The 16206-nt window shown below is 42.4% G+C and overlaps 2 protein-coding genes across 3 annotated transcripts in view; one reads left to right on the forward strand and one right to left on the reverse strand.

Moving 5' to 3' along the window:
* The window catches only part of LOC126324953 (adenylosuccinate lyase), a 722118-nt gene that overhangs the window by 53581 nt on the left and 652331 nt on the right, over positions 1-16206 (forward strand). The gene's annotated exons all lie outside the window — the stretch shown is intronic.
* LOC126324985 (uncharacterized) overlaps positions 1-16206 on the reverse strand; it is a 55489-nt gene that overhangs the window by 31020 nt on the left and 8263 nt on the right. Inside the window, exons 2-3 of one of the 2 annotated variants that reach the window (XM_049995135.1) lie at positions 10982-11137; positions 156-777 (exon numbers count right to left, since the gene is read on the reverse strand). In XM_049995135.1, the coding sequence (XP_049851092.1) occupies positions 478-777; positions 10982-11137 (456 nt within the window). In that variant the 3' untranslated portion in view covers positions 156-477. Of the gene's footprint in view, positions 1-155; positions 778-10981; positions 11138-16206 lie in introns of those variants that run through there. The other variant, XM_049995134.1, reaches the window with a different exon arrangement.

Genomic DNA, 16206 nt, shown 5'->3' on the forward strand with positions numbered 1-16206 from the left:
GTTACGGGTTAAACAACATTGAATGTTCTCCCGCTTTCTGGTACGTTAGTAAGTTTCTTGTCTAAGCCTCATTTTCTTTAGTTTTTTGTGATTCGCAATTTTCAGTGTTCAGCACCTAAACTTTTTGGGCAGACACGTGCATTTCTATGAGCTCGCCAGACCATGAGATGTGATGTAAGACTCAAATTTCATCAGCTGATTGACTCACAGGGACCGAAATGCACTGTCCAACGTTTTTTTAAACTACAAAAATTTTGACAGGAGGGGTCGGTTTGATGCTCCTCACGTATTCGGTAAAACCACGTTCGCAGCTCTGATTTAAGAATAAAATTAGAGTACGTAGTAACTGTGTTGCTTCTGCATAGTTAATTTGCGTTGTGTATGCTTCGGGTGTTGATGGGCAGGAATAAGCGACACCTTAACTCGCTGTCTGTCGCGCTGGTGTCCAAAACAGTCCATCCACAGCGGGCCTGAAGCCTACGATGCGACGGCCCTCCTCACACAGTTGCCCTTTTCCTCCAGCAGTGCCTTGTTTTGCTCCTGCTGGACCGACTCTGCGGCTGCTTTTTCTTCCTCACAGGTAGTCTCTCCCGGGGGCGGCTCGAGCATCCATTCGGGGATGGGGTGGTTGAGGAAGAAGACTGTCTGGTCGAAGAGGAAGATGAACGCGGCGATGAAGCCGAGGCCAGCTCGGTCTAGGTCCTCCTTGCACTCCACCACTTGCACCCAGCCGCTCACCGTGTACAGCACCATGCCCGTGCGCGTCCACACCAGGTCCTGCGAGCGACACACACTATTAGCAGTCTACTACTCGTGTACACACACACACACACACACACACACACACACACACACACACACACACTTTCTCCTTCTTGATTGACCTTCGGCTCTGTCGTCATTGTAAACTGCTCGGAAACCATTTAGGCGGGTGAGTAGTTACAACTGAAAAAATATACTTTATGAAACTGAAACAGTAAGTTAATTACCCGACAAAGCGAACTGAAGACCTGGCTGGGTGGTAGCACCCGACAAACTGGAAGGTGAGACAGCTGTGGCATACATTACGGTAGCACTGTCACAACGGGACCAAGTCTTCACGCGCCACTGAATGAAATGCCCATTTAGAACAAGAACAAGAACAAGAACAGGACGCACAATAGAGCTTGCCCATGACCGCTTATTGCGCTCAACCGGCAATTATGGAACCATTGCTTTTCACAATATATATAAATGACCTAGCAGATAGTGTCGGAAGTTCCATGCGGCTTTTCGCGGATGGTGCTTTATTATACGGAGAAGTTGCAGCATTAGAGAATTGCAGCGAAATGCAGGAAGATCTGCAGCGGATAGACACTTGGTGCAGGGAGTGGCAACTGAACCTTAACATAGACAAATGTAATGTATTGCGAATACAGAGAAAGAAGGATCCTTTATTGTATGATTATATGATAGCGGAACAAACACTGGTAGCAGTTACTTCTGTAAAATATCTGGGAGTGTGCGTACAGAACGATCTGAAGTGGAATTATCATATAAAATTAATTGTTGGTAAGGCGGGTACCAGGTTGAGATTCGTTGGGAGAGTCCTTAGAAAATGTAGTCCATCAACAAAGGAGGTGGCTTACAAAACACTCGTTCGATCTATACTTGAGTATTGCTCATCAGTGTGGGATCCATATATGGTCGGGTTGATGGAGGAGATAGAGAAGATCCAAAGAAGAGCGGCGCGTTTCGTCACAGGGTTATTTGGTAAGCGTGATAGCGTTACGGAGATGTTTAGCAAACTCAAGTGGCAGACTCTGCAAGAGAGGCGCTCTGCATCGCGGTGTAGCTTGCTGTCCAGGTTTCTAGGGGGTGCGTTTCTGGATCAGGTATCGAATATATTGCTTCCCCCTACTTATACCTCCCGAGGAGATCACGAATGTAAAATTAGAGAGATTCGAGCGCGCACGGAGGCTTTCCATCAGTCGTTCTCCCCGCGAACCATACGCGACTGCAACAGGAAAGGGAGGTAATGACAGTGGCACGTAAAGTGCCCTCCGCCACACACCGTTGGGTGGCTTGCGGAGTATAAATGCAGATGTATGCGTAAAACTGACTTTCTTCTGATGTAGCTGCTTTCCTCAGCTGTGTCTCATGATTCATGGTCTGCTGGCGCAGTCGCAGACAACAATGCCGATTCTCTGTTCGAATCGATGCCGGCTGCTTTTATAATTCAGGCTAACTATAACTGATTCAGTCGTTTTCAGATATCTGTATTTCTTGAGGCATTATATCTACAAATATGACTCCTGCATAATAGAACTGCAAACTCAGCAAGTTTGCGTTTTGCAGTCTGCAGTTGTTCAAGGAGTGCCTCTCGTTGTGTAGCAGCGGTCTTGTCATTAGTCATCACAGCAACGCTGATGCGGTCTCTGAGCTGTTCCAGTATTCTTGGCAGTGGGGGTACATAAAGACGGTCCTTAATGTATCCCCACTGGAGAAAGTCACAAATTGGAACGGAAGAAACTGACCGATTAAAACCGATATCGGTATTTTCGTTCTCAATGACCGGTATTGTTTGGTCTAGGTTTTTAACATGAGTTTTTTTATTTTTATTAATAACCGGTTAAAAAACCGAAATAGCTTTTAGTCATAGCAACAGTGCTAAACATTATGTAAACCTTTTGAAAAACGAGTAATTTTTGTTCTTAAAATTTCCATTGTTTTGTAATTTTTCGTTACTAATGAAAGTGGCTGAAGCGATCAGTACTGTTTTAATAAAAATGTCGACAGAAACGAGCAAGAAGCACAGTGCATAAAGATTGGTACAGCATTGCTGATACAGTAATGTACCTACTGTCATACGGTGTGTCGTGAGACGGCACGTGTGCGAGACTTGCCCCATCTGGTCTATAATACAGCGTTATTCTAAGTGATGGACCCATTTTCAAAAGTTCGTATGTATTGATGTACAAGCTTTATACCAATGAAAAGAGGAAGATTCAAAGTTTTTGGCGGGCGGGCGGTGATGGTTTCAGAAGCGGCTGGCAGAGTTCACGCGGCAATAGGGCCGTCATTCCGTATCACTGTGGGTTGAGTGAGAGAGATGGCGACTGTGGAACACAAGGCTCTCTGCGTTATTGAGCTCGCGAAAAGTGAGTCGCAAATTGCAGTGCAGCGAACATTTCGTACCAAATTCGGTATTCAACCACAAACTCGCCAAAGCATTAGCAGTTGGTTTAAGCTATCTAAACAGACTGGGAATGCGTGCAAAGCAAGCAAACAGGCCAACCGTGTGTGTCAGAGAATGATGTCCTACGGATTCAAATTGATACCAAACATTATGAAAAAACTTTGAAACTTCCTCTTTTTATTGGTATAAAGTTTGTTCACTTTGGATTTGTACTTTAATAAAGACGAGGTTTTGAAAACGGGTCCATCACTTAGAATAATCCTTTATATGATAGTTTCACGCTCTCGTCGTTGGACATCAGTTGTATTACAGAATGACGCCGCCCGTAGTCTGGAAGTATTTTACGAAACGTGGTATCAATGAAGTGTAATGCTCCATTTGCAATAAATGGTTAAAAACTAGAAAAGGCACAATAAATTTGCGACATCATTTAAAACTTAAAAAATAATTCATAATTGACAATAAAAGTACAAAGTAGCTCATCTGCTGCCTGTGTCTACATAATGTCTGTATCTGCTTGTCAGCCGTGCGGTTCTAGGCACTTCAGTCCGGAATCGCGTGACTGCTACGGTCGCAGGTTCGAATCCTGCCTCGGTCATGGATGTGTGTGATGTCCTTAGGTTAGTTAGGTTTAAGTAGTTCTAAGTTATAGGGGACTGATGACCTGAGCAGTTAAGTCCCATAGTGCTCAGAGCCATTTGAATCATTTTATCTGCTTGTCGCCTGGAAAATGGACAAATTAACACGAAAAAATGGGATTCTTCAACTTCAGTTTTTAGTTATTTGTAATGTGCAAACAGTGATATGATCTTTAGCAGAGTTTCAAATAGTTCGGATAAATAGGAGAATACTGGTGATTTTTTTGTAGTAGTCAAGCGTTTACCACTTTTCGAGAAAAGCAGCGAACGGCGGACGAACTTAGTTTTCTCTTATTTGCCTATAAGGAAAGCGTTTCTGAAGAAGAGAGAGTTGTTAACATTGAATATAGATTTATGTATCAGGAAGTCGTTTCTGATAGTATTTGTTTGGAGTGTAGCCATGTATGGAAGTGAAACATGGACAATAAATACTTTAGACAAGAAGAGAATAGAAGCTTTCGAAATGTGGTGCTACAGAAGAATGCTGAAGATAAGGTGGATAGATCACGTAACTAATGAGGAGGTATTGAATAGGATTCGGGAGAAGAGAAGTTTGTGGCACAACTTGACTAGAAGAAGGGATCAGTTGGTAGGACAAGTTTTGAGGCATCAAGGAATCACAAATTTGGCATTGGAGGGCAGCGTGGAAGGTAAAAATCGTAGAGGGAGACCAAGAGATGAATACACTAAGCAGATTCAGAAGGATGTAGGTTGCAGTAGGTACTGGGAGATGAAGAAGCTTGCACAGGATAGAGTAGCATGGAGAGCTGCATCAAACCAGTCTCAGGACTGAAGACAACAACAACAACATGTAATGTTGTAATTATATGTATTTTGAAAATGAGAAAGCCAAAATTTTTGATCATTGTACGATTTCTAAGTTTATTACAACAAATAATGGTAATAAAAACGGAAAATCAGTTATTTCTGAAACCGATTACCTTGAGCGGTTTTAACACACCGGTTGAACTGATGTGAAAAAAATGTAAATAACCGCCATCCCTAGCCACAAAGCGTTAGGTCAGGTGGCCAGTGGAGACATTTCATCTTCACCACTGTGCCCAATCCAGTGATGCGGAAGTTCGTCGTTTAGATAGCGACGAACATCAATGCTCCAATGAGGGGTTGCCCCCACTTGTTTGGAGATAAAATCCTCGGGATAAGCTGTCAGTTGTGGAAACAACAGCAACTACAACAAATGGTTCAAATGGCTCTGAGCACTATGCGACTTGACTTCTGAGGTCATCAGTCGCCTAGAACTTAGAACTACTTAAACCTAACTAACCTAAGGACATCACACACATCCATGCCCGAGGCAGGATTCGAACCTGCGTCCGTAGCGGTCGTTCGGTTCTAGACTGTAGCGCCCAGAACCGCACGGTCACTCAGGCAACTACAACATATCAAGTTAACAGATGCTCTCCCAGTCTTCTCACAGAAGAAAAACGACCCATACAGCTCCTTCTTTCACGATGCACATGGAACATTAACTTTCGGCAAATCTCCTTCATCCGCCAAGAATTCATGAGGATGTTCAGTGATTCACACTATCACATTGTAGCGATTAACCTTTCCAGATAAATGGAAGGTTGCTTCGTCGCTTCTTAATGTAATACTGGCCGTGTTCGCCGTATGCTACCTATAATCAGCACTACAGTGACTGAGTACCTTCGCCAAACCTAAACTAACGTGAAAATCAACACTAAATGTTGTACGCGCACCTCGAAGCTCGCGCTAGAGGGTAACCTACGGTTCACAAGACTCCGTGCTAACGTGACGTCATTTTGACGTTACGGTACGGAGATCGCAGTAACTGCTATCGACATTCGTTAGTGTTCGATACTTGATGCTTAGGAGATACCATATTGGATTCCGAAGTTGGTTTTCGTATCGTACCTTGCGCATCATGAGAGTATGCCGTTTCAAGACAACGGCACGTTGGAGATTTATAAAAACACGTCGTTTTTGGTGCGATTTGTTATAATTAAACGTCACATAATGACATACCGGCGGTTAAAACTTACATGAGATTAATTTACATTACATAAGTCGGCCTTCGAAAATGCTGCGTGGTGTAGTGGTAATAAGCATGGAGTTATAAAGTAGCGAACTGACAGGTTCGCATCTTGCCATGGGTAAATATTAGTATTATTGTTATTGTCTTCGCGTTTCTAAAACGTAAACCACCATGACGGCCAAGGCTTACCGTACATTGGTGGTAGACTGCATACACTCTTTCATTACGGTCAAGTTTCCCGACGGCAGAGGCATTTTTCAACAAGATGATGCGTCATGTCACAAGGCCAGGGGTTTGATTAGGGGGGGGGGGGGGGGATCTGCATCCTATAGAACATATCTGGAATGTGATCGAACATGGCGTCAGATCTCATCGCCCCTCGTCCCCGACTTTACGGGAGTTAGGTGACTTGTGTGTGTGCAGATGTGGTGCCTGCTCCCTCCAGTGATTTACCAAGGTCTCATTGCTTCCATGCCACGAAGTGTCGCCGTGTTATCCGTGCCAAAGGTGGACATACCGGCTATTAGGTAGGTGGTCATGATGTTCTGGCTGATCAGTGTAAGCACGTTCTGTAAATTTCGACGTTACTTACAAATGAGTGCTATTGTCAATAGTTTATAAATTAAGCATGAAATCGCAAATATGAATGAATATTCAAAAGACGTTGATCATCTGGTAAAGAAAAACTACCACACATAATAAAAAGCATAGCAAAAGTTTTGAAAGTTAACTTAACCTCAGCCATCTACAAGCACGAGTATAAAGGAAAATTTACGAGCTAGTTCTTTCAGGAAACTTTTTTTCCAAAGAAAGATCTTCAATTACAGCACATGTTTTATCACGAGTATTACGTTTTTTGTCATTTAATTACAACAAATTATACGATACCGACGCGTTTTCGAGAGACAGGTATTTACTCATAGGACATTAGATAAATTAACTGCTGCTTCAATTCGTCTGGTCCAATTGAAGCAGCCCAACCTTTCAAATTAAAGATTAACTCCTGAAACTAGGTTTCAGACTTAACGTTATTCATACACCTTAATGAACACTGTTCAAAGTATACATTATTACTGGCTGGCTTCAGATTATTGTTTGTCAGTAAACTAGCAAGGTGTCCCACTTTTGGGGGTGGAAAAATAGTTAGTTCAATGTTTTCAGCAAGTATCGGACTTAGTTCTTGCAGACACTTTTATCCCTCCCTTATCTGCTGCCAGTCCATATGATTGCAAAACTTTACAGATTTTATAAACAACGTAACTTCGAAACTAACGTACCCTGCAGTAAAGAAAAAGCATAACCGCCGGTTCTCTGTATTTGAAGTGAATGTTGTTGTTTCGAAAGTCATGTTCGCCCCACGTGTTGTGAACGAACGATCATGAAAGTCGATAGATAGCTCTTTTTCGTCTTCAATACAGCGTGTGACGTCAAAATGACGTCAACGTTTGCACAAAGTCTTGTGAACTATAGGTTACCACACGCTGCAGTCAATCACGGCGGAAAGACGGCATTGGCTGGAGCGTCACGGGGTACACTGCTCCTTCCAACTGCTACTACGCACGTTCTTAATTATTCGTACATGGGGGAGGGTCAGATACAAATAATGTAAAATGGTGTTCACTTCTGGAAAAGAAATGTTATACACAACTGTGACACGAAAATGATGAGCACTGTCCACAATCTGGACGATTACAGCACGTGCATACTTTTAAGTTTTTGGGAGATATAGAGCAACATTTTCTAGTTTCCAGCGTATTTCTACCCGATACTGTTTGTTCCTCTTTTTTTTATGAAGAATCTTCCTGATTGATGATCTCATTTTCTGGCGAATATGAATATTATGTAATCTCCTCTCTATCTCATCAGTAACTAGTTGTTTCGCAAGCTTTTTCGTTAACTGAGGCCTAGCTTCTTGAGATTTTTCAGGTGCAGCCTGAGAAGAATAAATGCATTGACTGCACTGATGTCCAGAATGCGAAATATGATGCCATGGGCCATCTTCTTGTCCTACGACTAGTACTGTGTATCACACATTTTTCACCGCCAACGTCAGCTCCAGATTTTGTACGCTTGTAGAAACTAACAATTTCTGGAGTTTTCACTTCTTTATCTTGACCTTGAGAAGCATGTATAGATTATATAAGTTGTAGAGCTCTGCCCCTCTTTTGTACATCTGATAGCATGTTATATCCTTTGAGGAACCGTTCTGATCTATATTAATGACATAGGAGACAAAATCAGTAGCCGTCTTAGATTGTTTGCAGATGATGCTGTCATTTACCGTCTTGTAAAGTCATCAGATGACTGAAACGATGAAGTTACTCACATGAGTACTAAAATAAATCCGCTAAATTTCGGTTACGCGATAAGTCACACAAATCTGAAGGCTGTAAATTCAACTAAATACTTAGTGATTACAGTTACAACTACCCTGTCACGTAGATAATGTTGTGGGTAGAGACAACCAGAGACTACGATTCATTGGCAGAACACTTAGAAGTGCAACATGTCTACTAAAGATACTGCTTACACCACTCTTGTCCGCCCTATTTTGGAATATTGTTGTTCGGTGTGGGATCCGCATCAGGTAGGACTGATGGATGACATCGAAACAAAGAAGGGCGGCTCGTTTTATATTGTCTTGAAATAGGGGAGATAGTGCCACAGACATGATACGTGAATTGTAGTGGCAATCATTAAAACGAAGGCGTTTTTCGTTGCGAGAGGATCTTCTCATGACATTTCAATCACCAGTTTTCTCCTCCGATTTGCGAAAACATTCTGTTGGCACCCAACTACATAGGGAGAAATGATAATCACGATAAAATAAGAGAAATCAGGGCTCGCACAGAAAAATTTATGTGCTCATTTTTCCCGCGTGCCGTTCGAGAGTGGAACGGTAGAGAGACAGCTTGAAGGTGGTTCATTGAACCCTCTGCGAGGCACTTTATTGTGTGAATAGCAGAGTAATCACTTAAATGTAGATGTAGCAGTCAAAATGGCGTCTGTAATGGAGCTGCGTTCCGATCAGACTGCTGTCATTGAGTTTCTTTTCGCGGAAAACCAGAGCATTGCATTCATAGGCGCTTGCAGAATGTGGACGTAGACCTGGCTGTAAACAAAAGCACTTAACTCGTTGGGTGACGCGTCGTCTGTCATCATCGCAACGAGGTCAAATGGGGGGGGGGGGGGGGGGCGGATGGTCTAGCGGTTCCAGGCGCGCAGTCCGGAACCGCGCGACTACTACGGTCGCAAATTCGAATCCTGCCTCGGTCATGGATGTGTGAGATGTCCTTAGGTTAGTTAGGTTTAAGTAGTTCTAAGTCTAGGGGACTGATGACCTCTGAAGTTAAGTCCCATAGTGCCCAGAGCCATTTCTCTCTCTCTCGAGTTTTTATTGACAATAATTCATAAATTAAGCCTGAAATACGCAAATATGAATGAATATTCAAAAGACGTTGATCATCTGGTAAAAAAAGAAACTACCACAGATAATAAAAAGCATAGCAAAATTTTTGAAGGTTAACTTAACCTCAGCGACAGTGTGAAATCGCTGAGCATTATTAGTGTGGTGTGGTGTCAACTTGACTCCAGTCTGTAGTGAAGGGTTAATTCCATCGCTTCCAAAGGTGCTACTCTTAGTATCGTCACTTGAAATGACTAGCCCAGTCTTGCGTCCACTCCCTGTGTGCTACAGCCCATTGTGTACGTTTCTTGCTCCGCATTTTGTTCACATAAGGGTTCTCTCTTGGAGTCCTTTCTCGCAAAACACTTTCACAAAGTTCTTGTCTGGCCATTCGGTAAGAAACTTCAAATGCAGAAATTTCCAAGATGACATTTACATACGCCGACATTCTTGCAGAGGTAGACGGGAGATTCTGTGACAGTCTTGATCAGTCAGTATTTGTTTTCTGTCACTCCTTGGAAGTTGTGGTTGACCCAGTTTCTTCAGACCGCCTGCAGGCAGACTTTCCTAACACGCAAATCTGTAGCTTCTGCAACCAACGTTTTTGCTATTTGTGCGTAAATATAACCTCCATCATGGAACTTTATACTCCTAGTCCTCTCGCGCGATGACCAGTCAGAAACTTTCGATACAGAAGACGTTGTTTTCAATACTGTCTTCCGGCTCAACTCAGCTCGCCTTAAGTCAGTCTCACGTAAACAACAGCAACTGTGTGTTGCTGACTACTGCAGTTACAACATTGCTCGGAATGTTTTTTTCTCTGTGCTTAAAGCAGTAATAATAGTCTACGCATTTATTATTTGGTTTGTCCGAACAAACAAATGAGAAAGTGCACAGCCGGCCGCGGTGGTCTAGTGGTTCTAGGCGCTCAGTCTGGAACCGCGCGACTGCTACGGTCGCAGGTTCGAATCCTGCCTCGGGCATGGATGTGTGTGTAGTCCTTAGGTTAGTTAGGTTTAATTAGTTCTAAGTTCTAGGCGACTGATGACCTCAGAAGTTAAGTCGCATAGTGCTCAGAGCCATTTGAACCATTTAGAAAGTGCACTATCTTGTAAAATATTGAACTTATCAGTTAAGTCTATTTATTTTTAATAAAAGTATAATTTAAGTTAATTGATTGATTTAGCATAACACAACCGACATACATCTCGTGGTGTTAACAAGAATGAACTTTTCAATAAAGGATCTAGAATAAACGTCACAACTGTAGTTCAAATTTTCCGCTATGTGTATTCGCTGGTTCTTTTTACATCTTTCCTACACGTTCGTAACATGGATGTCGGTAATGAGAACAAACGATTGATACGAACAAGGAGGACTGTATGTTGTAAATAATGTTTTGCTCTTTTTGTTTCATAACGTATGTTGTCCAATACTTATCTGTAAGGCTATTCGCAAATTACCATTAATTATACCTTACTAGTGACCTACTCTTTGTAACACACAACTTGAACAGATGTTATATACTCATTTGTTTCTTGTCATGTTGCGAGGTTTTTATTGCCTGCCTGGAAAATGTTTTGTCCCGTTATTCTCATGTTCTGTTAGTTATACGGAATGTTATATAGTCGGGTCTAAGGACATCGAGTTGGATCGCCACAAAATAAAAAAATGAGAAAAAGGAAGATTATCATACGAGTGTTAAAGCTATCACGGTTGTCACAGTGTGAGTTGGCACTTACGATGTCATCTGGCACAAATTCTAGGAAGAAAGCGCAGATGAGCCTGGCGGCCTGGATGATAGTGAAGCTGCCGTACGTGACGACCTCTGTGACGCCGAAGTACTGGTACTTGCGTTGGAAGCCCGCCTCCATGCAGAGCAGAACGATGCCGAAAACCTGGAACAGTCATTGGCCGTCAGCTGTCACTCTAGAAGGAGCAGGAGCGCTCATTAACGCTGCACATGTTCACAGGCTCGCTCTCCGGATCATGTCCATGACATCATAAGTGTAAGAAGTTACAGGAACGTCGATTTTCTCGATAAAATGTCTGATATACCTTCCAGACCCTCGATCAGTCATTTTTTTTTTTTTTTTAATGATCTGTAATCTTGCCGTTCTGTGTCGCCGCTTGCAAATTAACTAACATGCTATACAACATTACGTCCCTGTTATGAAAGGGTAATTTTATGAAGAACTAACTATACGGTTAGAGAATAAAAGAAAAGTGGATAAGAGTACGAATTTAATTTCAGTAGAATTGGCAGTACTTGTGTTGCTTAAGAAAGAAACCACCTGCTGCTTTTGACCAAACGCGCACAATGCCGAATGTCGCGAATTCGCTTCATACCAATGCTGTGGTAATAAATGGAAGATTACCTGGTTTTCAGTGCCAGTGCTGGTAGATGCTGTCTCTACACGAAGCTACCAACGCTTCTGACGTGTGCTGCATTCTCCTCAGTGTTTCGGGTTCCTTTAAAACGTCACGATTTTAATTTTTGCCCTTCATCTAGAAATTTACTTTGGTGTTACAGGGCTAACAGAATACGCACCAATCATGGCTGAAGCATGACTCTTCTCATAGCTGGGGCAAGGCTCCAACTCCAAATTGCGATTGTGGCGCAGCCACGCAAACAATTCGTCACATAGTTACAGAATATCCCAAAAGGGCATATCGTGGTGCTTTCGATGATTTCCTGATGGAAACGAATAACGCAGCTGATTGTATTAAAAATTTAGAGGTCTGTTTGTAAATTACATGTATTATTGTTTCTATTGTATTTAATGTTCTATTTAAAAACCGTACCATAAATAAATACAGTAGAATTGAACATCTACGGCCCACTTCTCACTTTGGCTTTTATCTCAAATGAGACAACGAAATACGGTCGTGGTATGGCTCAACACACAGACACCAGTCTTTGTAGACGGTATTGGAATGCTGGAACACAGCTAAAAGTTTCGCAACCGACGTGCTGATGATTATACAGGCCGGTCCATTGATCGTGACCGGGCCAAATATCTCACGAAATAAGCATCAAACGAAAAAATTACAAAGAACGAAACTCGTCTAGCTTGAAGGGGGAAACCAGATGGCGCTGCCATAGGTCAAACGGATATTAAATGTGGTTTTTTTTTAAACAGGAACACCCATTTTTATTACATATTCGTGTAGAACGTAAAGAAATACGAATGTTTTTGTTGGACCACTTTTTTCGCTTTGTGATAGATGGCGCTGTAATGGTCACCAACATATGGCTCACAATTTTACACGAACAGTTGATAACAGGTAGGTTTTTTAAATTAAAATACAGAACGTAGGTACGTTTGAACGTTTTTTTTTCGGTTGTACCAATGTCATACATGTACCTTTGTGAACTTATCATTTCTGAGAACGCATGCTGTTACAGCGTGATTACCTGTGAATACCACATTAATGCAATAAATGCTCAAAATGATGCCCGTCAACCTCAATGCATTTGGCAATACGTGTAACGACATATCTCTCAACAGCGAGTATTTCGCCTTCGATAATTATCGTACATGCATTGACAATGCGCTGACACATGTTGTCAGGCGTTGTCGGTGGATCACGATGGTAAATATCCTTCAAATTTCCCCACAGAAAGAAATGCGGGGACGTCAGATCCGGTGAACGTGCTTCGACGACCAATCCACCTGTCATGAAATATGCTATTCAATACCGCTTCAACCGCACGCGAGCTGTGTGCCGGACATCCATCTTGTTGGAAGTACATCGCCATTCTGTCATGCAGTGAAACATCTTGTAGTAACATCGGTAGAACATTATGCAGGAAATCAGCATACATTGCACCATTTAGATTGCCATCGATAAAATGGGGGTCAATTACCCTTCCCCCCCCCCCCATAATGCCGCACCATACATTAACCCGCCAAGGTCGCTAATGTTCCACTTGTCGCAGCCATCGTGGATTTTCCGTTGCCCAGTAGTGCATATTGTGCCGGTTTACGTTTATCGCTGTTGGTGAATGACGCTTCGTCGCTAAATAGAACGGGTGTAAAAAATCTGTCATCGTCCCGTAATTTCTCTTCTGCCCAGTGGCAGAACTGTACGAGACGTTCGAAGTCGTCGCCATGCGGTTCCTGGTGCATAGAAATTTGGTACGGGTGCAGTCGATGTTGATGTAGAATTCTCAACACCGATGTTTTTGAGAGTCCCGATTCTCGCGCAATTTGTCTGCTACTGATGTGCGGATTAGCCGCGACAGCAGCTAAAACACCTACTTGGGCATCATGATTTGTTGCAGGTCGTGGTTGACGTTTCACATATCGCTGAACACTTCCTGTTTCCTTAAATAACGTATCTATCCGGCGAACGGTCCGCACACTTCGATGATGTCGTCCAGGATACCGAGCAGCATACATAGCACACACCCATTGGGCACTTTGATCACAATAGTTATACATCAACACGATATCGACCTTTTCCGCAGTGATACCACGTACTTCTACGTTTGTTTCTATTACAGCGCCGTCTATCACAAAGCGAAAAAAGTGGTGTAACTAAAAGATTCATATTTCTTTACGTACTACACGAATATGTAATAAAAAAAATGGGGATTCCTATTTTTAAAAAAACGCAGTTGATATCCGTTTGACCTATGGCAGTTCCATCTAGCGGGCCAACCATAGCGCGATCTGGTTTCCCCCTTCGTTCTTTGTAGTTTTTTTTCGTTTGATGCTTATTTCGTGAGATATTTGGCCCTGTCACTATCAATGGACCATCCTGTATAAAGAAAGCAGTACATATATACATACATACACGTTACGAATACAACCCAGAGAAACACCTGTATTTTTGATGGCGGATAAACGGGGAATGATTCTGCGTCAATTACACCACACTGAAAAGCAATTCCATTTATTTTAAATCATTTCGTTTATATTGTGCCTTAATATTGCGATATTTACTAATATATTCAACCAGACTGTATGACAGTCTACGCTTTTGTAGAACGCTCGGGATGCAATAAATATTGCAACTGGGAAAACTGTCAGTCTCTGTGTAGCGTGATCAATTGGTTGAACTCCGCTTCGCTGAATATTTTGTTGACGATGCATTGCTGCGATTTAATCACTTTTTTCCATGCGTCAAGGATTTTTGGAATAAGTTTGATTGCCCCGCCAGACTACGTGAACGGAAAAGCTGTGCCAGTGCATAAATTTCTCAGTGTTAAGGTAGCAACTACCACTCGAACCGTGCACGTCTGTGCTGGGGCGTGAGTGGAAGAGAGGCCAGCGATGTGCATGCCCATATCCCACTCCTGATAACCGATTCGCAAAAGTTCATCGTGTGGGCTCTGTACTGCGGTAGGTGAACCACCTACCATTGGTGCCCTCACTATACGACGATCCTGCAGGGCGTCCTTGCTGCATGGACGTCTAGAACTTCGTCTTCGGGTGTGAGAATACTCCCGTGACCACTGATATCAGCATCGTTGCACGACTAACGCAGCGCGTCCAACTTGTGTGGCAGTTCTCCGAAAGGGCAATTCCGCCAGTCTGAAGGCCATGATTTGACCCCATTCAAACTCGCCCATTCCGTTGTAGAAAGTACGAGTGCATCTCAGTGGCATGGTTACCTGCTTGTTTTGTATGTTTGCACCACACCGAGCCTTCTGGCTATGAGCATTCCCTATTATGCAGACACAGATGGCGCTCTGGTAGCTATGCCACTACGCTGCTCTCTCTTGGCAGACGTTCCATTTGATAATGGTACAACTGCTATCCCCCTTGTGGCATACGCCGTCATCGGAACGAAATCCACGTCGTCTTTCGAGGTGTACATTTTTTTTTTTCGACAGTGTATTTATTACTGTTTCCGAGGTGGCATCATCATGGGTAAAATAGTATTCCCGAGGTAACATAGTCGCCGATTCGGATCTCTGGGCAGAGACTAGTGAGGAGGGTGTCATGATGATGATGAACAAAACTGGCGTTGCCCAGGTCGGAGCGTGGAGTGTTATATACCTTAAAAGGACAGATAGATTAGAAAATTTAAAAAGATAAATGGAAAGGTTGAAGTTGGATACTGTAGTAATTAGTTCGGCAACAGGAGGAACAGGACTGCTGGTCAGTTAAATACTAGATTATAAATACAAAATCAGACGCACCTTTAATACTCAATAAGAAAATAGGAATGCGGGTAAGCTATTATGAACAGCGTAGTGAACGCAATATCGTAGCCAAAAATAGATACTAAGCCCACAACCGCTACAATAATACAATTTTATATGCCAACTAACTCCGCAAATGAAGAAGAGATCGAGGAAATGTGCGATAAGTTAACATAAATTATTCGTATACTTAAGACAGACAAAAATTTAATTGTGGTGTGGGACTGGAATTCGATGATACTGAAACGAAGAGAAGAAAAAATACTAAATGATTATAGACTCGTAAAGGAATGGAAGAGGAACCGTCCTGTTAGAATTTTGCACAGAGCATAATTGAATAATCAGTAACTCTTGGTTTAAGGATCAGGAAAGGCGGTTGTATACTTGAAAAAGACCTGGATACAGTGTTAAGTTCGAGATTGATTACATAATGATAAGACAGAGCTTTCGGAATCAGATTATAGTTCGTAAGACATGTCCAATGTCGGTTGTGGACTCTGATCACAATTTATTGGTTGTGAACTGTGGATTATAACTGACGAAATTGCAGAAAGCTAGGAAAGTAAGGATATGGGACCAGAATTAGTTGAAAGAACAGGAAATTAATGAGAGTTTCAGAGGGAGCCTTAGCAACAACTGGTTAGGACGCGGGAAAGGAATATAACAGAAGACGAATGGGTAGGTTTAAGAGATTAAATAGTGAAAGCAGAAGAGCATCAAATACGCAAAGAAATCCTTGGATAGTAGAAATAGTTGGATATTTCAGAAGATATAGAATGTAATTAATAAAAGGAGAAAATACAAAAATGC

This window comes from Schistocerca gregaria, chromosome 2, assembly GCF_023897955.1.
Source record: "Schistocerca gregaria isolate iqSchGreg1 chromosome 2, iqSchGreg1.2, whole genome shotgun sequence".
NCBI lineage: Eukaryota > Metazoa > Arthropoda > Insecta > Orthoptera > Acrididae > Schistocerca > Schistocerca gregaria.